The sequence below is a fragment of the Neodiprion lecontei genome, chromosome 6 (assembly GCF_021901455.1).
Source record: "Neodiprion lecontei isolate iyNeoLeco1 chromosome 6, iyNeoLeco1.1, whole genome shotgun sequence".
Lineage (NCBI taxonomy): Eukaryota > Metazoa > Arthropoda > Insecta > Hymenoptera > Diprionidae > Neodiprion > Neodiprion lecontei.
The window spans coordinates 18,133,105-18,161,029 of NC_060265.1; the positions used below are offsets into that span (position 1 = coordinate 18,133,105).

General features: G+C 36.8%; 3 protein-coding genes across 9 annotated transcripts; 2 read left to right on the forward strand and 1 right to left on the reverse strand.

The window, feature by feature from the left end:
- Positions 1–1,667: 1,667 nt before the first annotated feature.
- Positions 1,668–21,601, reverse strand: LOC107217378. 4 transcript variants are annotated; one of them, XM_046743982.1, is made up of 5 exons: positions 21,544–21,601; positions 5,983–6,114; positions 5,286–5,557; positions 4,660–4,806; positions 1,668–2,383 (listed from the first exon to the last, which is right to left on the reverse strand). In XM_046743982.1, the coding sequence occupies exons 2-5, from the start codon at positions 6,059–6,061 to the stop codon at positions 2,114–2,116; spliced, it is 768 nt and encodes a 255-aa protein (XP_046599938.1). In that variant the 5' UTR covers positions 6,062–6,114; positions 21,544–21,601; the 3' UTR covers positions 1,668–2,113. The 4 variants fall into 4 exon arrangements, with proteins under 4 accessions (XP_046599938.1, XP_046599939.1, XP_046599940.1 ...); XM_046743983.1 differs by lacking the exon at positions 21,544–21,601 and adding an exon at positions 6,632–6,646 and having other exon boundaries at positions 5,983–6,117; XM_046743984.1 differs by lacking the exons at positions 1,668–2,383; positions 21,544–21,601 and adding an exon at positions 3,561–3,770 and having other exon boundaries at positions 5,983–6,228.
- LOC124295134 lies at positions 6,486–11,118 on the forward strand. 4 transcript variants are annotated; one of them, XM_046743998.1, is made up of 4 exons: positions 6,486–6,611; positions 8,146–8,418; positions 8,998–9,284; positions 10,104–10,365. In XM_046743998.1, exons 2-4 carry the CDS (start codon positions 8,262–8,264, stop codon positions 10,230–10,232), a joined length of 573 nt encoding a protein of 190 aa, XP_046599954.1. In that variant the 5' UTR covers positions 6,486–6,611; positions 8,146–8,261; the 3' UTR covers positions 10,233–10,365. The 4 variants fall into 4 exon arrangements, with proteins under 4 accessions (XP_046599954.1, XP_046599957.1, XP_046599956.1 ...); XM_046744001.1 differs by having other exon boundaries at positions 10,091–10,317; XM_046744000.1 differs by lacking the exon at positions 6,486–6,611 and adding an exon at positions 6,642–6,655 and having other exon boundaries at positions 10,104–11,118.
- Positions 17,794–27,857, forward strand: LOC107217925 (H2.0-like homeobox protein). Its single transcript, XM_015655635.2, has 4 exons — positions 17,794–18,386; positions 18,559–18,771; positions 26,688–26,878; positions 27,158–27,857. The coding sequence occupies exons 1-4, from the start codon at positions 18,254–18,256 to the stop codon at positions 27,362–27,364; spliced, it is 744 nt and encodes a 247-aa protein (XP_015511121.2). The 5' UTR covers positions 17,794–18,253; the 3' UTR covers positions 27,365–27,857.
- The last annotated feature ends 68 nt before the right edge of the window (positions 27,858–27,925 follow it).

Below are 27,925 nucleotides of genomic sequence, written 5' to 3' on the forward strand. Positions count from 1 at the left end.
ATATTTTTCATTAATCGTAAATGGATCATATATCGTGTGTACATGAGGAAAGTGCGCAGTTTATACGCGTGCGTCAGGTCGTTCGAATTTTATTGGTCAACAGTTACCGCCCGATTGAACAGCCGACGCAATACCAATCGGACTATCAGAAAATGTCCCTAGGATTCTCTCCCCCCTCCCCGGTACTTGCGGACTCTGACCATTTCTGACAGTTGCGATTGGTATTGCGGCCGCTGCTCAATCAGGCGGTAACTGTTAGCCAATACAATTCGAACGACTTGACGCACGCGCACAAGGTGCGCACTTTCCTCACACAAGGCATATTGATATCGTACATGGACCGCACATACGTACATAATCTTTGGTCTCTGCATTATTATTACATCTGATCTATTATTATTTATGATCTATGCATACATTCTTTTCTCGGGTACCTATACTTTAATCAAATCACTGTTTTGCTACGACTTTTGGAAGAAATTAATTTTCATTAATAATTTCTTGTATCGCCGACAAGTCGGTAAGTACACACAGGCTAAGTACTAGCTTGGGCTTACTATTGCGAAGACTGTGTTACTCGGAAGACGAATGCAGCCAGCATCATGGCGAAATCGGTAACTCTCTGATGTTCTGCAATAAGTTCTCAACTTTCTCGTTGGAACATCTCAGGGGGCGCAAGCGCACGACTATTTTCGGTTTTCACGCCAAAACCCATTAGAGCAACTGTCTTTATATTCTTCAGTCAACGTAGGAGGTGTTTGCAGGTGGTTTGCCGTGATCGGAGGAGATCGATGAGGACGAGGACAAGATGGAAGACGACGGGGAGGTGGTTGAGGAGGACTAAGGTGGTCGGAGATGGTTGGAGGTGTTCGGAAATGGTAGGAAGTGGTAGGAGGAGTTTGGCGGTGGTAGAAGGTGGTAGGAGGTGTAAAGGGGTGGTTGGAGGTGTTCGGAAATAGTAGGAAATAGTAGGTGGTTAGGGGTGGTAGGAGGTGGTAGGCGGTAGCATGGGGTGGTAGAAGGTGGACGGAGATAGTAGGAGGTGTTTTGAGGTGATAGGAGGTCTTTGGAAGTGGTTGAAGGTGTTCGGAGGTAGTCGAGGACGACGAGGGAGTGGAGGAGGAGGAGGAGGGGGACCAGGTGGACGTGGAGGACGAAGGTGGTCGGAGGCGGTTGACGGTGGTTGGAGGTGCTCGGAGGTAGTTGAGGGTGGTTGGCGGTGGACGCGGTAACGCTCCTTCTCACGGGAATGATCGAGCTGATCGACATTTCTAAGTCGCAGTTGACAAGTAGTCTTAGGTACTTACGTTGTCCCGACTGAATCTCAAGTTTTTATACCGACACTTCTTTGGCTGCTACGAATGTCGGTGCGAGCCCGTTAGGTAGAGTCGATAGAGCAGAACCCTCCTACGCTCCCAAGCCCGCCTGGGCCCACTTTACGGGATAAGAATGTAGTAAAAACTTTGTGAAAAAGTGATACTTCGACTTTAAAGTTATGTGAAATTCCGAATTTCTGAAATATCGACACGATTATAGTTTGCACCATAGACACTTCTATGCTATTATGTCTGCAGTCGCGATTTCGTAATATTGTGAAAAAAAAAATTCCGAAAGATAGTCCAAATACTATATTATTGACCACGAAAACCCGAATCCCAAACTCGTTAAAGATTTTTAGAAAAAAAATTCTAGAAAATGAGGTGAAAAAACAACCTCCACCTTAGAGTCCCTCCTTAAGCAGCGGACCAGTTTTCGTTTCAATCTTTAAAAGCCGTATCCAGATTTTTGGATATTTTATGCATTTGTCTTAAACTTACATTTTCATCTGTTAATGTGAATATTTATAAAAAACCAACGATGATGCAATATTCCATCCTCGTAAACTGCCTGCAGGAAACAGCGAATTCACTAAACTGAAATTGAGCAATCATAAAATTCTACGTATTCACATCGCTTAAAAATATCCAGAGTTTGAGATATATTCAGAAATACTATACATCGTTAACTTGACCGTTAACCGTTAAAGAGCGGATCTATATATATACATATATTTCTCATTCCATGTACAATACACAATACAATGTTCCTGGGCGACGTGTAGCGTGTAAAAAACCTACGATTCTGGGAACAATCGACAAGCTGTGTGATTTTCTTCGCACTTGTCTCCATTTTCCTGAAACTCTAGTCTGGAAGGGAGCCACGAAGTCATGTCCCATTTCTTACTTCCGTTTCCTTTTCCACGCAGGGAATTTTGGGCAGCCCAAATAACCGGCGCAGCCTTGCAGACGAAAAGACGAACACAATCCGTGTCAAGTCCGTCTATGCGATCGACGAGGTGCTTTGGCAAGTTTTCGTCCTTAGCTTGGGCGACGAGACGTTGGATCTGGAAGATTGGATACGGATGACTTGACTTCGTCATCGAACGAAAATGGAGCATGCGGAATAGCCAAGGAACTGTGACGGGAATGTAATTTGGAATAATGTCATATTTTATGCATACTTATTTATGCTAATTTACATTTCCTTGACACTTCCTTTTCACTAATCGACAGAATTCAAACTCTGTATTGCCGTTTTCGTTTTCAAGTAAGACAGGTAAATTCAAGAACATCAAACTAATTATATGGGCGGATCCACCAACTTCCGGCCAGTTTTTTAAGTTGAAATTTTCGATTGGACTGTAACTTGGATAGCATATCATAGTGTACATTACATAATATGAAAATCAAAAAAATTTCAGGCCTTAAAATGAATCCCCTTGAAAGTAGATCCTCAGGGACTAAAAAAACACAGGTTTTTTCGACCTTTCCCCATCTCATATATGGGGCATTCCGAATGAAGCCATCAAGTTTTTGACCCGACCATTTTTGATTTGGCCAATTCGTTTTCTTATTTTTTTATTCTGCAGTGTCCGTATACAAAAACATTTTTATTTTTTCCAAACTTCTATTTCAATGCTTTTGAAAGTGAAGAATTTTTGAAAAATTTTGCTCCGCGATATTTGATACGCATATAACTTCGCTTCTTCAAGAATTCGGATCCGCCCAATTCACGCAGTGACGAAGAGACTGCGAGCCTCGAATGGTCCTGTAATTCAGGATCTCTCAATGAATTTATAAATTTGAATTCAGTTATTTGATCTCTACCCTAGCCTTAAGAATATGGTAAAGCATGACCGACTAACGTTTTTAAATCACGAACCGTAATTATCGCGACGACTAATCATTTTGAATTATTATTCGTAAATAGCCCACTTAATAGTACCATCTTAAGTATTTTTTTTTACACTGTTAGTTAGTAATCCGAATCTTATCATGAGAAACTTCATTCATTCGTTTCTGTGATCCAACTTCTGAAGTTAAAGTAATCTGTCGTTCTCCATATTATTCGAAATTCTTTCGTAACCATTTACAATACGAGAAAAGTTATCACCGAAATTGAAAGAGATGTTGGATAGCTCTAGGTTATACATTCTCTGCGGCTCGCGGTGTACTTTGAATTCCATCCTTCAGGAGTTTTTCGTCACGCTCCTAGATTTCGAAATCATCTTCTGCACCATGACCGTGAATTGAATTTTAATATGATCCCATTGAAGAGAATATCAGCTTTATTCGACGAAAAACTGGGAAAATGTTGCTTCCCTTTTGAATGACATCAGACCTCGGGTGATGGTTTGAAAAAAAAAAAAGTTTCTGTAGTCCGAGAGATCCTTCGTCCTGGAGTCGGGATCGTTCTATAGTCTTGACTTCTAGTACCCGTTTTACGAGACTCTGTAGGCTTCGAAATACTTTTGTTAAGATCTGTTGCTATTAAAATTATTGTTGCATATTTTTGAATGTAATTTTAATCAAAATTCGTCAGTGAAAGATCGCACTTATGACACCAATGTTACGAAAGGTCACTCGTGAAGTCAAAATATCGATTAAAAGGGTCCTCGGAGTGAACTAATCGTAAGTGAAAGCACGTCAAAAAAATAAAAATAAAGGCGATGATAAAATCTGGGAAGAGGCATTATTTTCAAAAGATACTCAAGTCCGAGACCAAAGTTGATGATGCAATGTTGTAGTACATATGGTACTGATAAAAACAGTTCGCGAAACAAATGAGTTAAAGAGGATCTGTAGATCGAGGGTGTTCAAAGAGCATGAACACAACTTTTCAATCAGTTCGAAAGTTGGATCCTAAAGAACTGGCCAAAAGTCAGCGAATCGAGGGGTCAGCCGCTCAGAAAGTGACACAGTGATTGCAGACTACAGAGATCGCATAAAACTTTTATGATTACCGAAAGGTTTCCTGTTTTAAGTATTACAATTTGACTATACACGTATGACTATAGACAAGTTACGTGACATTACATGATATCATTTTGCTGACGAACAACGAATACGACTCTATCTGACTGGTATGACTTTCAAATTTCGTATAATTAAGGTCAAAGTTTTAAAGATTTCATGATTACTGTAATCAAAATGATTACTATACGATGGCAAATGAATACATTACTAAAAAATTATTTCTAGATTGCAGAAGTTTTCATGATTTCAGCGCGATTACAATGATTACAAATTGACTACCATAAGGGGTGACACAATGATTGCTTGAGCGGCCGACTCCTTGTGGTGGATTCGTCCACAAGTACACAAACTATACAATGCTCACCCTTTCGTTCGTCGAATCAAGAATAAGCCGCATCGGACCTCGGATCCAATTACCATCCTCTGTCAATGGATCTTGATCCTCTTCTAATTTCAAGTCCATTCCTCTCGATCGATCGAGTTTTGACTTCAAGTTGAAGGCAGTACTAATCTGCGAGACCCACGTTGTATTGTTTGAACAATTATTTACCAGATGATCACGAAATGGTCAGAAAAAAAGATGTCGTCTCAAGTTTGCATCAGTTCCTGATCTTGATCTGAATTAAAATTTTGAACGCGCGTTGGAATTCCCAACTTTACATAGTTTTGACCGATTCGAATGTTCACAGGGTAGAAATTCCCGATGATTCAAATTGACGACGAATAATTTATGTAAGGCATTCACGCGGAGTGAGGCTGCATGTCTTTTTTGAACATTGAATGATTCGGAATTTTAACTATTTAGAACCTTCAGAAGGTTTACAAAACCTTTCTTTCCAAATCTACATTTCAGGTATCTTTAAGATCTACAACCTCCGGCACGTATTGACTTGTGTATTCTTTACCGGACACGAACAAAAAAAAAACCAATCAGCAAGTGCTTTAAAAGAAGAAGACTAACTGCCCGAAAATATCCAGAACGAAACGAACCATTTGAGCCAGAAAGATTGCGCTGTTAACGGCGATGGCGTTGATCTTGGTCGGATCAAGACCAAGAAGCTTGAAAAAAGCAGCCACCAGACCCTGGTTTCCAAAATATTTTTTCTTTCCAGCAAAGTTCTCGCTGGGTTGATCACTTCCATTATCACCACGATTTCGTTTCTCGTGTCCCAAGCTTGTAGCGACAAGGTCAGCTATATCCTTAGCAATGTCAATGTAGCTGCTAGCATATTCCAAACCCGATTTAATCGTATCCAAAACCCCTGAAAAGTGCCCAACGTTCTTACTTGCTCATTTTACGGTGACTCGACTGCTCGCTATGATTACACACTAGGAAAAAATTCAATTATATAGTTACTAGAAAGTTCGAGCAAAATGTGATTACAGTTGTATTATACCGCAACTTAAATTCAATAAGACCTTCAATTTGTTGTTGCATCAACATCAGACCATCACAATAGTTACAAGAAAATATCGTACAAATAACAATAATCTAAAAGTGCAGTAGAACATATTCAATTTTTTATAGCCGTCTACCGTAAAACTCATTTTCACTCTCTACCTAGATTGACAAAATTTTCGGTAATTATTATTAATGAACGCATGTAGTTGAGTGCTGTGAAGTGTGAACCACGATTCGAAATTTCTCTCCACGTGTGGGCTCTGCAAAAAATTGTTGTCCACTCACCTGGACGTTGCACTGCTGCATAAGTGTGGGCAAAAGACAGAAGACCGAGGCCAAGGAGAAGCATCGCATTTGTCGACATCCTCGCGACAAGACAATTTGTTCGATACTGCAGTTTTCACCTCCGGGTCTTCACTGCTAACGGAATCACGAGTGATGATTACAACATCACCTCATTATTGCGCGTCGTGATTATCATGCGGTATCCACCTTTGTCCATTTTACCTGGTCTACTTCCTTCGCGAATTAACGAGCATGCGTGTCGTCTCCAGTTTCTCGTAACTTGTTTCGAGACATAGTTTAACAGTTAAACAATTCTCGCCTCTAAGTCGCGGTCCACACACCGCGGAAATTGAGTTTCACGCTGATAGTCACGTAACAATCATACTCACCGCTAACTTCTTTCTAACAGATGTGAACCTGTAGCTAATTTTACCTAATTCCCATGTACCTACACAGTGTATTCAGTCCCTTCGGAACACGGACGTGAATTTATACGCAGTTTAAAAAGAATAACCTCGCCAGATGATGTGTGATTTTCTTGGTTTTTTGTTGGTGCTTATTTTATCGAAAGGACATGAAATTGTCGAATCTATCAGGGAGTGATAGTTTTTTTCCAAGTGTAACGAAAGGTTTGTCAGAAGCAAATCACCTCGAAATCACTGATCTTTGTCGCGTGGGTTGCAACCTACGTTTGAATCGCTTGGACGGGATTGCGTTTTGCTAACAATAAAATACACACTGAGAACGAATACACGGATTGTTGTACTCAGTGCCCGCCGTTTTCTTAGTCGAGCCAAGAATAAGTTATGCTTCAGATGCGTAGCCTTGCGCCCAATTCCCGTCCTCTTTCGATTTCAAGTACACACCTCGTGATCGCGCTGTTTGTAGCTTCGAGTTAACGATGCATCGGTCGTACAGGTCGGAAAGAAATTGCTGCATTACAAAAACAATGAATCCAGGGTTTGACTCGTGAAACTAAAACTGACTGAGTTTAGATTTTATTTAAGAAATCGATCCCCTCGTATGTGAAAATCAAAAACAGTAAATTGGGACAAAGAACGTTCAGATGTAACATATATATTATTATTGTTTTGTTGTTTTTTTTAAGATTTCCGAAACCGTTTTCTTCCGTAACTTGGATTGTTTACTTTCTATGTACACTGTGGGCTTATTCTTCAAAAGTCGCCTGAAAAGAATTTTGATTTGCGTCTATAGGTTTTTGCACGTAGATATAAATTTAGCAAAGAACGTTTCGGTGATTGTAAAGTCTAGTGGCTGAAGAAAGAATCCACTGCAAGCGATTAGTGAAAAAAAAAATGATTCACATTCGAACAAGATGAGAAGTGATGGATTAGATTTACGTAATTAGATGGTTAACATGTTTTTAAAATTAACATCACGAAGCACTAGTGCGATCACGCTTTGATTACGGATCAATAATCTGACCGGTTCAGTCCAAATTTGAAATTTCCGAGTGACAATAGCTATTGCTTTATCAAAACTCAAGTATTCTTTGAAAATTGGCATTGCAGGTTCTGAAAAAGTGCGGTTAAATTTTTCTCGAAGCAGGCCGCCTAAGTTGACGTTATTACCATTGGACAATTTTTGTCCTACGCAAATACGCCGCCAGGGATTCATTTTTAACGGAGTCACAAGGGGTAATTACGTAATCACCTCATCGTCACGCGTCAGTATTCGTCTCTTTTCAGTCTACCTGGTCTACTTGTTTCGTGCTTTGCCGAGCATGCATATTCTATCTGCGACTTCGCTCGTTTCAAGTTGGAATTTAACAGTTAAGCTCCTCGCTTCGAAGTCGCGGTCTGCGTACCGCTACAATTGAGTTTTACGCTGGTGCCCATCTAAGACTTCTTTATTCATTGTCTACACTATTGGATATAGATTGTAAAAATCCTAGAATTTGCCTGATCTACAACTATATTATATCATTAAAATTCAAACGTTCATCTTACCGATGTCACAGTTTAAGTCGGTTAAAGTGTGGGCAGATTTTTTCTACCGATAACAGAATTTCGAGATTTCATTGTATATTGTTTACCACAACAACAACAGCACTGGGTTTTACATCCTACCTGATATCAATATTCTATTGGAACTTGATAAAAATTCGATACGATCCATGTAATCTGTACAAATCTGTTTTAGTCTCGTGCAGGAAAGCTCGTGAACTAATTACAGAAAATAAATCGAGACCGGTCGCTGATTGAACTCCGATTGCCCAAGAAGAAAAAAAAAAAAAAAAATCAGAGAAGTGATAAGCGATGTGGAATAAACTGTTTATACTAATTGGGTGCGCGGTGAGTGCCTTGGCCACGGCGGATGTTGGTTTAGAACTATTCTTTAACGAGGTTCGAAGCCTGAGTCAGCTGCCGATGGATAAATTGATCCACATGAAATCGGTGTTCACCATCGACCAGGGTTCGTTTCTCTATTATTCTTTTGGCGTAATGGGATTGGTGCAATCTTGCAGGCATATGAACAATTATACCCGTTTTCAACTTTTCAATCTTCTATTTAAAGAAAGAAAGTTATCGTAATCATCCTGAAAATTAAATGTTATGTTTAATTTTCACTTATCTCACGTCATTTTTAGATAGACCTCAGAGTGTGTGGGATCAAGCTTTTTCCCGACAATTCATCAAACATAAATGAATGAATTTCGATGATCTTATTGCATATTTTTAGTGAACAGTCCGTTAACGAATCAGACCAGCGAGCAAACTGAGCTCGCACAAAATGCCAGAGTTTAACTATTTTGATCGTTCTGATTGACAAATCATTTCTCAAATTGTTGACGTCACACGAATACATAGCTTGTGCGATTCCAATGCATATAGCGGGTGTATTGTTTCAGTCGTGTTAATTATTATTGACGCAAACAACATTGCCGGGGATTTTTCAAACGGATTTTTCTCGTTTCTTAACTTTTGATTTCTGAATAAAAATTGGGTCTGCCCAACGGGTCCCAATCGTCATAAATCACTCGTTGCGTTTCAGACCAGTCGCAGGAGGACAACGTAACTCTGCAAACCGATTTTGAACGCTCCTCGTCGATTCTGCCAGTTGCGCTCCCGCTTACGAGGCCGTATTCAAAAAGTGTTCGACGTCACGACGACTACTGGCAAGACGGGTGGAGTAAAAACTCGAAAATATCCAAGTTCTTCCAGCTGGCTATCACTGCCCTGTCCTTCTTCGCGTTCGGAGGGTACCTTTTGACTCTTATCATCACTGCCATAAGGAGAAATGCCGCAGTCGCCCAGCAAGGAAACGTTATATTTCTGCAGGTACAATCAAGCTCGATTTTAATTGAGGATAGCTGGTTAAAAATTCATTCTGTTATCTGATTTTACGAAGAGATTGTGACACCGAGCACCTATTTATGGAATTATTATAATCGTCACCCTGGTGAAAATTTCTATTACTACGAATTTTGACAGAAATTGTAAAATTGTAAATATGCTTTGTTTTTCATCAATAATTGTTAATTTTCATTAAAAATTGGAGTGTTTTGTAGATTTTTTACTGAAACAATGCAAATCGTCACGAAAATACAAGTTTTTATGAGAAACTATGGATGTTTACAATTTTGTGCGAAAACAATTTCTTGTACAAAACTGCACGAAGTGTTCCAATTTATTTAAAAATTCGCAGAAAATCCTAGAAATAATTTTAACCAGGGCAGCTATGAAAATCCCTTGAGAAATAAAAAAACAGAAAGCACCAGCCTTCTGTCGAGGGGCAAAAACCAAAAGGGCGTAACCCACTGTTTTCCCATTTTTAATTTATATCGGCTTGTTTCATTTTTACTGCATCTCCACTATCATTTTTTACAGAAGACTGTTTCCTATGAATTCCCCCAATCGCTTTTGTTTACATACAGTTTCACAACATTGTTTCGATATTGATTGTGACGAACGAACGAAGACATTGAATTGATTACCGAAAAAAGAGGATCTATTCCAATATTTTTGCAGAAAATAGTCATCAAGATAGATTGAGCTACCGTCAAGTAGAACGTAATATAATTTTTGACAATTTAAAACCAATTTGAATGGAAGCATCGATGTATCGATTCTGTTTTTAATTTCAGTATTTTGTTCCAGGGACTGCAAACTGCGGTGAAACGGCCCAAGAGATCAGCTTTTCAAGATCCGATGGAGAATGATTTCAACACCGAAAGATTGTACGAAGGGATGATTATGCTGTCGGAAGGCTACGCGCTGTATAATTGAACCATGTATTTCATTTCACGAGTGTACGTTTTATTATTACATTTTTCAATCGTCAATTACTATTAGAAACCAATATTCGTAGTCAATGTGACACGGAAACATTTAGTTCTAGGCAATCGTATTGCAGCGTTAATAAAAATTTCGTCTGAATAAATGTTTCATGATAGAAAATAGTTATACCAAATAATCTCCAACAGAATATACTGTGAAATTTTTCCGTATCATAAAGTAGATGGAATTCCTCTTGAGGATTTTAAACGAAATGTTGATTCAAAGCTTTTTGAGCTGCTGGACGTTATAAAAAGGTTTACAGAATCACATCCGGAATCGATTGGAACAAGCTACAACAGAAAATATCGTAGAATAACTTTGACGGAATCTTTATTTCCGTGTGTTAAACGCGCTGATATCTAATGAAAAATGCCCTTCAAAAATACCTTTTTATACGTCACGTTAGAGAAAATGAAATGAAATCTTCTAACAAGACGAGGCGATCATAATACCGAATACGTTTCCCCATTACTCGAATCCCATAAGTTACATCACATCGACTATGGAGATGTATACCTGGCTTGCTGGTTTACAGATATTTACCACGAATATCTATATACGTTCAACACCTGGTTTATTTCGAAGTGGGAACTCCCCGCAGTGCACGACTGGTGGTCCAACGTGTTCAGGAATTCATATTTAATTAATATAAGCACTGCTACGCTCGCACGAGCACTTTTTATGAATATTGAGTCTTTCAGTGTCGCAACTCGGTCCTTCGTATAACGATAGTTACTCACATGTTGACGAGTGGAACGGGATTCCATGCGAACCCAACCAAAGTCTGACCCTCACCGTTTTTGATTTTGTTGAAACATTTTTTCTGCCCTTCTCCCAACTCTGATATAGTACCGCACATTTTTTCAGATTTTTTATTCAACTGGTTACTTATTTATAAATATTGAGAGTGATTTTGAAAAGGATCTCTTTTGATATTCTCACAAAATTCTGGAAAATTATATTTTCTTTTCCAAACATTGCAAGACGAGGCCCACTATGGGCTTTTTTTTAAGCAATTTCAATTTTTTTGATCGATCGAAACGTTGTTTGAATCGACTGAGAATTACTGAGAAAAATTCTTTATTTTTCTATTTTTCACTTAGAATATTTCCGGACTGGTTTCATTATGAAGTGGATAAGAAAAAGTTGAATGTGCCAAAAAAATAGACAAAAATCGTTGCATTATGGAACCGGTCTACAGATGTTCTAAGTGAAAGATAGAAGTTTTGAGAATTTTTCGCAAATTTTTAAGACGTTCAAACAATGTTTTAGCTCGTTTTAGGAGAAAAAATTGAAACTGCTGAAAAAAATGGGAAAAAGTCAGCCCACTGTGGGGCTGGTCTGGAAATGTTTCAAGCAGAAAATACAGCTTCTGAGAATTCTTTGAGAATTCTGAATGAGGTCCTTTTCAAAATTACTTTAAATATTCATAAATAATTAAGCAGTTGAACTGAAAATCCGAAAAAATCAGGGTACTGTTTCAGAGTTGGGACAATTTTAGAAATTTTTTTAAACGAAGTCAGAAATGTAGAAGGTCAGAAGTTGGTCAAATAGGCATAGAATTCCCTATATATACCACTGACTTATTTCAATTATTACATCGCCGTTCATTAACTTCATCAAGACTCGTTTATGAGGTGAAATACAAGTAAGCCTCGTTCTCATGAATAGAATAAAAGTAGTAATAATAATGATGACTAAATAATTTATCTTCAATATTAATTCAGATTTTAGCTAATATACGTTTGAATAGATCATAAAAATGATGCGTGTAGTTTTTCTTTCATTATATTATTCATTTCTAATTTATAAAAGGGTCATAATTGAATGTATTATTTTATTGCGACGAAACCCGTGGCGTATCGAATTTGACAAATGCATAAATACTTAATGCAAAAAAATTAAGCATGTCAGATGAAATATATTCATCGTGACTTCGAGACATGACTTTTTTGTTTTTGTTATTTATCTGGATAACTGCGGAGTATTTTCCACTAATTTTCGCACTTCTTAGTAAAACTTAGAATGAGATCACCGAAGCTAAACTGTAGTTGATTTGTAAAAAAAAAAAAAAAAAAAGAAAAAGAAATGTTAAAAATAATTTATTCACAGTACCATAATTCCAATACATGAATCGACAGCATGTTCTAGTCAAAGTGGAAATAAATCATTGTTGGCAAAACGGGCACAAAGTGTTATAGTCGGGTTTCGAGTACATCAACGGTACAAATAATGATTACGAGGCTCGAATTGTTAATCATCGAATAATAAATTTAGGAAGACAGCGATAGCGAAGAAGCGGAAGTAAAGCCGCGTTATTTTCACACCTTCGTCTTCGACGGAGCGGCCAGGCTAGGTATCGAAAATCTTAAAACCTAATAAAATCGAATAGAGGTACGAAGTTGTGTACATATTATTCGGGATAAGCGAGCGTGGGGGCGGAGGAACCCGCTTCAAACATGGCTGTCCAAATAAACATTTAACTCGGTGTATATATACCGAATGCTACGTCCCGGTATACAAAGATAACCATATGGCTTCAAGAGATATAATCATCCTCTTTCGTCGTACACACGTGCGCATACGTATCTGTATATTATACATACCGTACGTACGTACGTTTTTCCCTTAACACAGCTCGAGTCAGCCCGGTGTTTTATAGAGTAATTACGACCACGTCTCTGCTGCAGCTTACGCATCCCTAAGTTGAGACCGAATTGATATAATTAACCGTTAAACACGCGTCTTAGCCCTGTGCTTTCTGTAAGACACCCTGCGTGGAGAGTAATTTCTGGTTGTGGTTATGCTGGTATAGTCGATGACGGTATAATTTATTCATTTTTCACCTTAACCGAAAATTATATAATCATGGGCGATGAATGAAAATGCCTTTTCGTTTTTTTACCTTTACCTGGAATATCTGTATGAAATAGATTCATGTCAAGATCGTGCTTGGTTGAAAAAATTTTAACAACTAAACGAACAGATTTAACGTCGCATTAAACCAGAAAATGGAATACTGACAATTATAGTTACACTGAATACCGAATTCATTTGTAATCTATCGATGTTTAAATTATTATTGCAACGATTCTCATTTGATTAGAATTTACTGGCAATTACGTTTTTTTCAATGTAAAATTTTTCGTAAAGTTATCAACACGTTCGAGTGGTTTTTTTTTTCTGTTTCTATTTTACTGTTTTCATGTAAAAATAATGTAATTCTACGCGTCGTGTGATATTTCCATTCAATTTATATCCAACACTTTTTTTATATGTTCTCTTCGGTCTCGATTTTATGATCCGCGATGCCTAGTTCTTGGAAAACGCGTAACTGTGATGCTTCGAAAATATATCAACAGCACAGTCCGATAGAAAAAACGTTGCAGCAAAAGATCAAAAGCGCGAATGAAGCCAATAAAATTAAATGAAATTTCAGTGATATCCTGCGTGAATACTGAAAAAGAAATGTAAAACAAACGTATATTTGAATATGAAAAATCCCAATCATTGTAATGTGTAGCGTTATAGAACTAGCATTATTCTACGATTTTTTAACACCGAAACTCATTTTGACTCATTTTGACGTTTGCAAATGAATTCTCAAAAAATGGTTCGACATCAAATTGAGCTCTGATATGCTGACCTCATCAATTGATCACAGAAATTTTTAGTAATTAGTTTTTACCATCGCAATTTTCAAATAATTCGTTCGTTTGAGGGAATATGACTGTTTTAATAGAATTCAGAACGAGCAACGTTAGTTGCGTTTCCTGAATCGTCGTTCCGTAGTTTTTGTGACGGAAATCCGCTCCGATCTAACAATTTTATCTTTTTATCGGTTTCTTCTTGTTTTTTTTTTTTTATCACCTCTTCTCAAGACACCATTATTTCGCTTTCATCTTTCAAATTCAGGAGAATATTGCAAAATGATCGTAGATATTCGTTGATTTATTGTACGTGAAAAATATCATTGTACATTGTAAATTTCGTACAAAGGCTATGGGGGGATGATTAGTGTAAAAATGCATTTTACGAATACTTACCTTAACGATATTTTATGCATAAGTAGATACTATTAAAATACTAAGATCCTAAGGGTATCCGTACGTGAAATCGCAAGTATTGGTAGTTTGAAACAATAGAAAGAATTTAATCATTGTTAATAATCAAATTTAATAATCATCATAGAACTACATTGTATCAGCTTTTGGCTGATGAAGCTTTCTTGCTATTCGGTGACGAAAAAAAAAAGATCCTCAAGTCTTCTAGACGTTTTCGGTTAAGAATATGTTGCATCATTATTGATAATTAATGAACAAGAAATAACGATATAATCGTTCGTCAGCCGAAAAATACGATTCCTTTGAAGATGTGTATCTGTTTAGGCAAAGTAGCGAAGTCATGGCAGTTCAAGTTGAAGTTCTCGATTTCGTAAAGCTTCGGTTGTCATTCTAATCTCTCGCGATATCATTAGAAATCTTTAATTATTAACCCGCTTTGTTCACTTTTGTACTTTATCGTTAATTAGTGGAACCTGCGTCGACGATCCATTATCTACATCTAATTTTCTGAACAGTACTAAACTTCGAGGCGTTTCATCGATTATACATCGTTAAAAGAAACGTAGTCTCCCGGAAATCGCGTTTCGAGTTTGAACACTGTTTTTTTTTTTTGAGTGCAAAAATTGAGTTCAAATGTCTTACTATCGATCCTCGTATTGCATATTATAACGTTAATCGTTCAAACTATCTCTTAAAAAGGAAAAAAACGAACAATTTCTCACAATTTCACAGTAGCGTAATCATTTAAATAAGTTTTAGCCGTGTTCCTGCAAATTGTACTCTAATTTTTTTTTTTTATACATAATATACAGAAATAATACACTTACATTAGAAATTGCGAAAAAAATGTCGGAACTTTTAATTAAGTGAATTATTATTAAAAAAATGGTTGTAAAAAAAATTCTTACAACTTTTAACGTAAGCGAATTATTTCAGTATACTATTTATGATATAAAAATATATCTAAGACTTGTTTAATAATTCAGTTTTTATGGTAAAAAAAACAAATGGTTTTTATTTTTTTCAACTACCTCATGGTCTTTTTCTAATTGTGACTAACATTCGTTTGTTTCCAAGAGAGATTTGCAAATTATTTCTAAATATATTAAGCCCACAGACATTTATCTAATTCCACATACGTTATAATACAAATGATAAATTATTCACAAAGTTTATTTTTTAGAGATCCAAGATTCATTGGGGAAAAGATATTTTATTATCAATCTAAAAAAACTACTGTAAATCGTACCAAGTTATTAACGGTTGCTAAATTTTCGCTCTAGGTTACTGAAGTTAGAAATTTATCGGCACGCATGGAAATAAATATAATATTGAAAAAATCTCCACGACACCGCGATCGGAGTTTCAAAACATACGGCGTATATACTTCCGCCTTTGGCAATCTCTGCGATATTCCCAAAATTCCCAAAATTCTTATTTGCTAATCGGAAATTAGTACTTTGTTCAACTGGGCGGATGAGGATGTAAAAATAGTTGTGACCCGTAATGGCCGTAACTGCACGATTCTCACCTTTATTGAATATGTAATATAATAAACATATATCGGAGAGTCCTTAAACGGACAGTATATTTTATCAATTGACGTGAGTGCGCGTACAGCGGATAATCACCAAAAAATTATAAATCAATAAATCTCGAGCCCGTTGCGGCCATAGCGCCGTAACGCGGACAGGGCAAATACGACTTTGAGCTGCTTCTGAGCGTTTGAGCCTTTCTGAAGTTAGAGTCGTAATTAACGGGAAGAGAGATAAACGGCCGGTGAACAAACCCGGGTATCGGATTTATTGCCGAATCCACGAGGACTCTAAATTAGTTGAAATTATACGTGGATGCAATTTTAATTTTAACGAATTACCAAACTGTGCAATCGGGTTTCGAGCTCCGCGCATACGAAGCGTTATCCAATAAAATATACATTGAAGATACGTCCGTAAATGTGCGCGGCGATATAGGAGAGGTGTTTAATTTATTCTTGTACAATTGCATGCTTGAAAACTCATTTATATCTCTTTCGGGGTTAAATAGGAGAAAACAGATTCCTATTACTGACCCATCTCGAACATATCGTGGCGCTAATGCCGAAGGGGCGTGTAATTTTTGTTTTTTCATTGCCAATCGTTCCGCAGACTTATTTTCGAACTAAACATAGAAAACAGATATATACGTTCTTTTGGCTTTGAACTTAGACATACGCTCTTTTCGCTTCAAATTTTTCTTTTTTTTTTTGGAATGCTTAGCGTGAAAATAAATCTACGAAACGCTAGGCAATGAAAAAAAAATAGATTTAGAACCGCGATATTTCTACACCATATCATAAACCGAAATTTAATCGAAAATAAAACAACGTGCTGCATGGAATGGATCATTAGATCTATGTAGTTTCGGTAACTGGAACATGGGAGAATATTGCGATAGAATAAATTTGATCCGTAATAATTTATTCGCAGTCTATATACTTCCGTTGTAAATAATACTAATCGTGTCAGTAATGAATTAGGTTTCATCGGAATTAGCGATATTTGGAGCGATCGTACACTGCTAAAAATGATTGTGAATTTACTGCACATTTTCTGTACAAATCCAGTGCAGCAACGTAAATTACTATGCATTTGTTTGAAATTTACAATGAAAATTTTTGATTTTACTAAAATTTATAGGAAAAACAGAAAAAAGTAATTTGATAACATTAAATTTTGTTGTAAATTTATTGTGTTTGTAAATTGAATACACAGTAAATGTGTGGTGAATGCACTGTTGCGTATCCGGATAAAACTTCTAACACAGTGTAAGAAGTTTCATACAGAAATTTTTAACAGTGTAAGAGTAAGCCACTCTCATAATTTATTTCAGTATACTTTTTCTCACTAAAACCAGGTATTGTCATCAATATCGTCTGACCATAATCAACAAGAATAGTGAGAACCGCCAGATTTTCTCTATTATCATTTCCCTGCCCATAACTATGAATTTCCGGTTATGGTGAAAAAAGGAAAACAGTCAAAAACTGTATGGAAAGCACAAAGAGTGATTCTTTTTTCGGTGTTGAACCGGTTCGGAAGCAGCGTGCGTAGGTTAATGGTAAATAATCCGTCGGACAATAAACCATAATATCCGAAGAACGTTTACGCGTTTTTAAGATAAAGGAGTGAAATAATCGATGGAAAGTTTGCCCGCGAAGATACACACTATTAGCCGTACAGGAAGTTGATTTGAGAGCAGATATTTTACGAAACAATGTGCTCCCCTGATTGTTTTCGCAGCGGAATATTCGACGGCCACGGGGAGATCACTTCGGCTGGACCAATCTTCCGAAGCGCCACGCCCTCGCATCTCAGGCCAGCCAATGAACGTTCGGCTCGGTTAAGCACGATGAAGATTTTGGAAACAACGAATCTCTTCAACGACGAGCAGAGACGCTCGTCCAGCCATCTGCTGCAACAGCTATGCTCGTTTAAATTCACATAACTTCAGTCATCCTCAAGATCTCCTTGAACCCACGGCTGATTTTCCTCATTCCTTCATCCGTCGGCAAACGTTGAGAAAAATGGAAACAAGCTATCGGCGATTGCGCGAAGAGACGTAAATTATTTTTCTAAATATATGTCGATAAACCGATCGAATTAAACCGAGCACGAATTTATCGCGACAAATTTTTTAAACCGTTGTTGTGAAACTGTGTGATAACAAATGCACGACGATTATCGAACCGCGACGAGTTTCTAAAATGTATACGAAGGAGAATAACGGTAAGAGAAGGAAGGAAAGAATCTCATGATTTTGTGACCAAGTGAGCCGATTGATCTGCCATGAAAATATCAGTGGAAAAAGAATTACGCCAGACTCGACAATCCTTCGAGAGATAAAGTTTAATAACAACCTTTCTAAATGACAATAGTTAATCGCAGCTCGAAAATGGAGGACATTGATACCCGAGTATCGGTTTCCGACGACGCATCGAAACAGTTAAAGTTCGGCATGGACAGGATATTGTCGGACGAAATATCGGCGAAGAAAGAAGGTGAGTCTGATCAACGCAACCATCGAAACGGAGGCGAAACGCCGAGTCGATTAAAAATTAATCCGCCGCCTGCGTGCGCGCGTGTCGTTTAATTGACCGTGTCGTTGATGAGCTACGAGATTTCTCAATAAGTCGTTACGGCATATGCAGCGAAGAAAACTTTCATTTTCAGAGGAACCCGTGTCAAGGCCGATACCCATCCTGTACAACTCCTCGGTGTCGTGCCCTTGTCCGGGAGGCTGCGCCAGCTGTGAAGCAGTCAGGAATTGTCCCTCGATCGGTTTTCCTCATTCGAATTTTCCGCTCCTCTCGCACCACAACTACAATATTTTCGAGAGCTACAACAACCCCTACAGAGCGCCCCTTGTGCGACCGATAGCTAGAGGTAAATATGCCAAACTCAAAAACACGTTTCTCTTACCGTTGGTCAATTTTTCGGTTTATGTCTCAATTTTGGCACTAAATCCTGGCTCGGAATAATCAAAAAAATTATTCAAACCACTATTTACACTAAGGAAAATTATTGTTTTCCACTCTTTTATCGGTACCATAATCCGGAAGATTCTGTTGCGATTGCGAAATCAGATCTACGCGGGTAGAATCGTTTCGTACGACTGTCATTTAATCTGTCAGTTATGGTAATTGATAAAAATTATCGTTTCAATATTATTTATGCTACATGAATTGGATAAAAAATAATATCGAATAATGACAAAGTATCGTACCAAAGGCAGACTTATTCAACGGTATTTGACCACCGGTGACTTTGGTGTGTTGATTTCATTGGATAGGCGGTCGAAGCCCATCCTAATAATTTCTCGTCTTGCTTTTCTTCTGCGAAGGAATTTGGCCATACCGTATGCACCGAATAATCTAGTACACTGTACGAAAGAATTTATTTGAATTTATAAAATCAAAATCGAGATTTCGTATGTACATTGAGTATGTTTTGTATATTTTAGTACATTTGAGTCTGATTTTTTTTAACCTTTCGTCATCTCTGATTATGTAAGAAAAGTATTGGTTTCGGTCGAAAATCATTTTTTCTAATTTCGACGAATCTTTACGTTTTCGAAACTCTAGAATCCGAAAAACAGGTTTTTAGAAAATGTCAGTCCGGATGTCGATCTGTTATTGCGTCTAACAAACTCCCGCGATGATCTAGAAAACGGATGGATGAAAAAATTTGAAATTTCCACGATTTCACAATCAATTGATGGGCATGAAAAATTGAAACGTCCTGTTTAATTTGAACTTCCGGTTCTACCGGAAGTAAATAAATTCTCAATGTTTTTAATTGAAAAACTTGTAGTTTTTCTTCTTAATTTTTTTAAATAAACAATCATGTTTGTCATATGAAACTTTATCATTTGGCTGCCAAGTCCTATCAGTTTCAGATTTTTCACTTGGCTGTTTTTAAGACTCTTCCCTTTACGTTGACATGCCAAGTATTTCAAAAAAACTGTTTCTCCGGCTTGTTTTTTCTGTAATTCTGAATAATTATTTGATTGATTTTCCTATTCGCAAGGAAAGATTGTGTCCCCTTAACAAAATGTCTACAAATGGGTCTATGCAAATTGATTTAGTTAAAAACGGAAAAAACCCCATAATTCTTGCATCCAGAACGAGAGGACGTTCGATCAAGAAAATCATAAAGCTAACAGTTGGAAATAAAATTATAAATTGAAGGTACTAAAATCATTGAAATGCTCTCTGAAATAAACAGTTATCAATCGAGGTAACTGAAATCAGTGAAAATCCAGTGATTTCCACTGATTTCCAATGATTTCGCAGCCTTCCAGGTGATTTCTAACGACTTCTTATATGATTTCCTGTGATTCTATCTAATCCGGAAATTAATTACCTTCACTATGAGTAACGATTAGGTACACATACTTGTTCTATATTGTATAGTGATTTTGACAGTCTGTTCATTTGATTATTACGATTGTTAATTCTCTGTGAATAACTATTCATAAAATATGCATAAAATGAATAACTATGCATAAAAGCAAAGGCGTTGCCATCAAAATTTCTATCGGTGTATATTTTTATTTGTGAATTTCAAAATTCGTGTAAGAAGTATGATTGTGAAAACTTGAAACAATTATTTCGTCAGCAAATTGTAAATATTCTTCATACGCGAATAATGAATGCCTTTCCATAGTAGTTATTAAAAACATCTAACATCCTCATATTTTGGCTGTCACAATTTTATCACAGATTGTAACAAAGTTACGGGATAATTTTTTGTCACGATAACTTGAGAACTTCAACTTAAACAAGTGTGGTAACGATAGTGAGTAATATGTGTGTTTAAAATTAGTGACGGTATATTTCATACTGAAAATACATTCGGTAGTCGTGACTGCTAATTTATTCTTAATATTATTCTCGTTCAGAAAATCGTACAACTTTTCGATTCCCTAGTAAATTAAACTGTATTTCACACGTCTTCAATTATATTTCATAGTTACGCCTCGTGTGTGTAACTTATTTATAATTGTGTATCACAATAATCGCGTCTACTTGTCCAAATTATCACAAAATAGGTATCAGACCGTGTTAACTGTGGTAAATGTTCGATAATATTCTTTCTAAATTTATGACAAATTGTCTCATCTCGAATCAAATTACTTCATCTAGAAATGAACATTATTCGTCAACCGATACGAAGCTTATCGAATGTTCATTGTTGATAATCGATATGAAACTCATTCATAAGTTCGAAGGCATAAACGACCGTTTTGATCTTTACCATATATTTGTATTGTGTGAATTACAGAGGAACAGACTTGGTGTTGCCATGTAGATAATTTTTTATCAATATTCACCAACATTACGTTACATAATCGCAGTGACATAATTACGTACTTTTTCCTTGTATTAAAGAAGTTTCTTAATTATATCATTATGATTACGTAAAGTAATATTGATGGATATTAATAAAAAACGATCTCTACGTCAACGCTAAGTCACAACAATACCTCACGCCTGATACCTTTGGTGATTACGTGAGCGCAAAGTAGAACCAATCAGCGTTGATTCGAATATTTTTCGTGCACCGTAAGTACGAACATCCAATGAGATCAACAATAAATCATGAATAAATTATGCTCGGCGTAACATCGAATAAGATAAATTGCGAATTCGTCACCTGATCCGTAAAATCGAAAGAGCGATCATCAATTATCACACAGTCGGCCGATTGATCGCCTCGTCGGTCTTCCCGACTATTCTTACGATTCTGTCACTAAATCTGGTTAACCGTGACTACGCGTAAATCCTTTTCGTAATACCCGATTTCTTCTTGTAAACACTAATTCGTTAACGGGAATTAATCGGCACCTACCCGAATGAAGTAAAATGGAATGATTTACAGCATTTCCCCCCGTATTCACAACGGACCCGGGTCGCGTTGTGCATCATTAACAAATGTTCACATACGGAGGAGTAGCTGCTGGTTATACTTATACCTAGTCGAACCGACCGCTGCATGGCAACTAAGGGAAAAATATTTACACTCCGGTAGTAGGTATTCTCGTGTTTCCTGTCTGTGTTTAAACGACATCCTAAGTGCCATCCCCAAGTTTACATCACACGTAAACACTCGCGGCTTTTAACCTGCTCTCTCCAGAGATATAGATCTAGTTATAAATCGGCGGGATGCACGCTTCGTCCGCTAATCCCGCGTCATCCCCTCTCATTTTAACCCTTACAGAACGTTTGTCCGTTCCGGTGGTGGACGTGTGTTTCGAAAAGTCGTAGAAAAAAAAAAAAAATTGTAACCAACCAGATTTTTTTTTAAGGAACGAGTATCGTCAACGGTTCCAATACCTGAACGAAGCCATTATATCGGAAAAAGTGCAGCTTAAGTAGTAGAAAAATAATGTGCGTGTCATTTTCGTTCTCATTTCTGATTTTATAACTAAGGTATTTGAAATTAATTTTTTTATAAGTGGAAAAAAAGAAATATACATGTTTTTAGAATGGTCTTAAATGTTATGAAATAAATACACAAACTTGTCACTTATTAGTGTGAAGTTGTAAACTTGAAACAAATTACATGTCCACTATAATTGACATGCGTATAATTTTTGATTAAATCAAATATCCGATTTGAGAGACACAGAATCGAAATATGTTGAAATTTTTCTTTCAACGCTAGATTTGATTCACTTCTTAAAGGGCTAAGCATCGTGTCTTTTATCTTGTATCGATGAAACACAACTATATTGGTACAGACTGAAAATTATTTCGTTAACAAGTCGAGGTACTTTTTTCGATGGTTTCCCAATCAGATTTTTCTCCGTAAAAGGGATAAGATTGTTGCCGCACTTTGCGATGTATTAAAAAAATTTAAAAGCACGCGCAGTTTGACACTTAATCTTCTCCACGTAATACAAAAATTAGTTCCTATGCCCACAGTCATGATGCAAGTTTTACGAAGTTTCTACAGTAACTGCAAATATATTTGACAATCCTAACCGTACGATATTCTATAACTGTTTTAAACAGTGAAAAGTAACCCACGGTTCTTCGGTGTATATTGATATGTAGGCTGCTAATTAACTCAAGTACAGTTGTACGAGTACTTCTCGTAATAACGTGAGATGGTATTTTAGTCCACGGTCAGTTGTACTGTGCTTTTTTGTCTTTTCTAGTAATTTTAGGATCCGTAGAAGAATGACATGATTCTCATCCTTAATTCAATTAATAAGATGAACTAAACTTAACGAACAGTTGAATGTTACAATTACATATCATGAGATCATTAATGTTAAGACTGCGTTATAAACAGTTGTTTTCGCCATGTATTTTTAATAACTCCGGGGCTGTTTATTCTAAACAGTGATAATGACTGGTAGTATATAAAATAAACTTCATGTACTCCAAAATACACAGTTCCGCAATGGTTTCCACAACGAATTATTATAATGAAAAATGATTAGTTATAGTGGTTTTTTTTTTCTACTTCGCGACAACTTTGGTTGCACAATAAAAGTATTGGTTTCGGTCTAAAATCACTGTTTCTAATTTCAGCCAATCTTTACGATTTCGAAGTTGTAAAATCTGTCGGTTTGTCCAAAAAATTCCCACGATGGTCCCGGAAACAGCTGCATGAAAAAATCTCAAACTTACAGGATTTCACAACCAAATGATAGGCGTCAAAAATTGCCACGTCTCGTTTTAACCGAACTTCTGGCTCTACCGGAAATGAATCGATTTTCAATGTTTTATCGGAAAACCTGAACATTTCCCTTTTTGTTACTTTTTCTAACTAACCGATCATTTTTTTCAAAAATATTAAATCAATTTTTCATACTTTTCTTTTTCTTTTTCCACTAACGAACCTATAATTTTTCCTTTTTCATGAACAGTATCTCGAAAAAAAAAACGTTCTTTCCGTCTAGTTTTATTTTCCCGAGAGGGAGAGGGAGAGAGAGGGAAATCTAGAAGTGTTAAATTAGTATTAACTGCTACGTAAATATTAAGACTTACTGAAAAAAATGATAGTTTATCGATCGCTTAACGGTTGGACCAATTAAGATAATAACAACCACTACCGAATAAAAACTTTTTACCTCAAACGAAACGAAGTTAAGAGATGAAACAGCAAAAATATATATATGTACACATATATTCAGCGTATAATAGCCTGCAATGACAATTTTCGGCGCAACTGCAACGGAATTGAAATGGGACAATCAATTTGCCCGGTGAGACGTGAGTCTGTTCGAAACTCAGAGCGGCGATAAATAAGAAATTAGCCGCCATCTCGTAATAAAAATTCTAACCAACTGGGGCCGCCCATTAAGAAGTGCCGAAATTATTTTTAGGTTTCTCGGTGCGGGTGTTGTAGGTGGCTCGAGAAGCTCGGGCAATTTGTGCTTCGTGGGCCAGATCGTTTGGAGCGATCCCTGCGGCCGCGGTGTTTAGATTCGTACATATGTTGTGTACTTTACTGGGGCACTAAATCACCGAGAAGTGCTCGAAATCTCCGGGGTGGGACGCCGAACCGGCCGAGCTCTCGTTATCGTCCGCACTGTTGTATTATAGTTAACTACTTCGCTCTCTCGCCCAGCTTCCACCGCACGATCCTCCGTGCTTCTGGTTTATACTTGTTAGAGGACGGTGATACAGGCTCTCCGGAGGAGTTACCCTGCGTTATTACCCCAGATATTGTTTATAACGCGTGCGACCACCGGGAGGGTGTACGAAAGAAAATAGAATGAAAATCGCTGTGGTTATTTTCTTTTTCCACCCTTCCGTACCCGTTGCACGACTCTTTTCTTTCCGCCGCACGGTTTAAGATCTCGACGAGTCTTGAAAATATATCCAGTCTTTAAATATTTTCTACTTATCGTTCCCATTTTTTTTTTTTTTTTTTTTATTTTATGACGAACTGGGCTGAAATTGAATGTTGTTGAATCCTAATTTGTAAAAATAGTTGGTATAACTGGGAAATATTTCAGCACCGTTTGTACGTTACACTTGTTACTTGTTAGATTTAGTCAAATATGTTGCAAATGTCCTGCATCAAATTTATATTCAATCTACTCGCACACGCACACACACTTGTGTTAAGGGTTTAGTAACACACTTTATCATCCGTACAAACTAGTCAAAGAAGCGCAGGAACAACTAAAATATGAAATAATTATGTGCATCTAACGCGAGTTATAGCGCGAGTTATAGTTATAGTTAAGAAATGCAGCATCGGTTAAACTCAAACGAATTCAATTCAATTACAACGGTATTTCGCCACATTGAAAATTTAAGTTATGAAAAATTGAATTGACAATAAGTTTAGAAATCCTGTATTATTCGACTACTCTTTCAACGCCTGTGGCAAAAACTTTTTTCCAATTTTAATAAGTCGCAAGTAGTTCCTTTTTCGTGAATACGTTCTCAACGAACCACTGAAGATAAATTTCAAAGCATTCGTGAACGGTTGACTCTTGCTTAAGTCAAAATTTCGACTAAGAATTGTCTTTGAGTTACTTCTTTTAACGTAAAACTATATCCCAAATCGGTTTTTTTTTTTTTTTAATTTTCTTTGCACTCACTGATTTTGACTCATGAATTTCTAAAGATTTCGAAGCGTTACCGGTTGCCAACTTACGATATTTTCTTTTCAAAGATGATTCACTCTGAGGTAAAAATTATCGGAATGTAAGATGACCATTTTCACTCGTTCTACGCTAAAATAGAAAAAAAAAAAAAAAACAGTGGATAACAATCTGAACTCTAGCCGTAAATAATTACAGTATATTTTGAATTTAAAACCAAGAATTTCGATATTGATAATCTTTTTTTCAATACAAGAACCAAAATTTTCATGCATTAATCAACATGGGACGAAGTTGACTTGATTTATTATTAATGTTATGGTTAGGATCTTCTAAAACCAAATCAACTGGCTATTCCATGCAGAGTTTTGAAAAATAAGAGTCAAGTTAATTTTTTTATGATTCTAGTCGTAATATTCTGCACTGAAATCGAGAAAATATTTACAAAACACATAATAGGGGTCAAATTTTTTCGAAAAAAATATTGTTTTTGTTCATTTTGTTCTTCTACTCGAACTTGGATAGTCTGTATAGACAATAATTAGTTTCATTTCAGGAGGTCATAATTAAAAAGATGATAATAAATCAAGAAAAATTTATCACATGTTAGTTCGAAGGTGAATTATTGTTTTTTTTTTTTTTTTTCTTTGTAAGTTGTTTTTTTATTTCCAATTCCAGAAATGGAACGTCAAAATTGAAAATGGCACATTTTGTTCGTCTCCAATTTCATGTATGATATTCGGAAACATACCGTCGCTATTCACGGTGGGAATTCGAATTCATACTTTTCACAAGCATTGAGAGAAAATTAACGTTTCGTGTCCTGGCTGTTTTTTACTCAGAGCTCATTCGTCCCCAACTTTGACAACTCATTAATCAAAACCAATAAGTGCAAAAAAAAAGTATGTTCCAGGATATACTTTTACGTGAAAAAAATTTTTTACGTGAAATTCCCAAGTCGCAATTTGGAGCGCATTTAATTTCAGCGAGCATTGCTCATGTATTTGGAGTATTTGACTCGTTACCACGGTTCGCTTATCGTTTTGTGATATCACTCAACTCTGATGGACTTCAGACTACAATAAGCTCAAGATTAATGTATTCCAATAAGTCTTCCGAAAATCTCCAAAATTTTTTGACTACAGATATTAAGAAGTATCGACAACTAGGACGTACTACGAGTATCGAATCCGTATCACTTGAGCAATGCACCGTCTTCCGGTTTCAGTGCCCGTGGCACCGTCGGCAGTCGTATCGAGTAATCCGGAGAGCAGCTCTCGTCGTAAGAGATCGTGGTCGAGGGCAGTCTTCAGCTCGTTACAGCGAAAGGGACTTGAGCGAAGATTTTCACTCCAGAAGTACATCACAAAACCGGACAGAAGACAGTTAGCTGCAACTTTGGGTCTGACAGATGCTCAGGTAGGCAATGCGTGCTTTTGGCGAGCTTCGCAGACATTTAAAGAGTTATTACCAATTACCGGTCATTTTTTAATAGGCGTACACTCGTTCAACTATTGGTGTTAAAAGTTCGAAATTCTACTTTTTATTATCGGTCATACTTTTCGAGTATTAAGACTTGAGCGACTGGACTCGCAAAGCTGACTGTGGATTTAAAAAATTGTCAAATTTTGCGCAAATGACAGTAAATATCCTAATTGAAATTGCGTAAGTCTAAGAAATGTGATGTTTTGTTCCCAGGTGAAAGTTTGGTTTCAAAATCGCCGCATGAAATGGCGTCACACGAAAGAAGGAGAATTAGCGACCCCCGTTGGGCCGGATTCTACCCAACAAGAACCGCAGCGGAACCTCGGCAGTGATTCTGCGATGTTGAAAAATTTCTCAGATGTTAAACGGAGTAAGTCGGAACTAGAGGAAGAGGACGTGGAAATTGAAGTTGACGTTTAGAAACGCTGCGTACAAATATCATTTTGAGAGGACAGTTTGAAGGAATACGAAAATCGACGACTGCTCGTTATATACGAACAATTCTATTCTTTCCTTAATTCGGTCTTGTTTTTTCTCTATTTGTTAATTCGTAGTATATAAAGTTGAGAAGCGTGTAATATATGTAAATAAATCACTTTGTAAGTTCATCGGAAAGTACATTAAATACACAAATTTGTAAGTTTAAATTTCTCTTCTAAAACGTTTGCCACGCAACTTAGTTTCAAATATGTTTTCACACACATTTACATCCTATCTATAGCCAATTCTTAGAAAATTGTGACAGCGTATTACTTGCAATATCTTGCATATGTCGAAACACCGTCGAAAAAACAATCTATCTTTTCACATTGTAATCACCGACCAAGAGTCTTGCCTACGATAACATAGTTACAAGGCTTCTGAGAATTTCATCGGGATTATAATTCAATCTTGATAATTGGCAAATTTTAAACGGGCAGCGTGAGTGAAGGAAAAATTGAAATGAAACAGGTTATCGCTTCTTAAATCAAATTATGTTGG

Excerpts from the sequence above, each read along its gene's own strand:
- LOC107217378 (XM_046743982.1), bottom strand. The coding sequence starts at position 6,061 with ATGTCGACAAATGCGATGCTTCTCCTTGGCCTCGGTCTTCTGTCTTTT. Across the intron at positions 5,558-5,982 it reads TGCAGCAGTGCAACGTCCAG|GGGTTTTGGATACGATTAAA; the intron begins GTGAGTGGACAA and ends GGCACTTTTCAG. Across the intron at positions 4,807-5,285 it reads CAATCTTTCTGGCTCAAATG|ATTAGTACTGCCTTCAACTT; the intron begins GTTCGTTTCGTT and ends TGGGTCTCGCAG.
- LOC107217925 (XM_015655635.2), top strand. The coding sequence starts at position 18,254 with ATGACAATAGTTAATCGCAGCTCGAAAATGGAGGACATTGATACCCGA. Across the intron at positions 18,772-26,687 it reads TGTGCGACCGATAGCTAGAG|TGCCCGTGGCACCGTCGGCA; the intron begins GTAAATATGCCA and ends TTCCGGTTTCAG. Across the intron at positions 26,879-27,157 it reads TGGGTCTGACAGATGCTCAG|GTGAAAGTTTGGTTTCAAAA; the intron begins GTAGGCAATGCG and ends TTTTGTTCCCAG.
- LOC124295134 (XM_046743998.1), top strand. The coding sequence starts at position 8,262 with ATGTGGAATAAACTGTTTATACTAATTGGGTGCGCGGTGAGTGCCTTG. Across the intron at positions 8,419-8,997 it reads GGTGTTCACCATCGACCAGG|ACCAGTCGCAGGAGGACAAC; the intron begins GTTCGTTTCTCT and ends GTTGCGTTTCAG. Across the intron at positions 9,285-10,103 it reads GAAACGTTATATTTCTGCAG|GGACTGCAAACTGCGGTGAA; the intron begins GTACAATCAAGC and ends ATTTTGTTCCAG.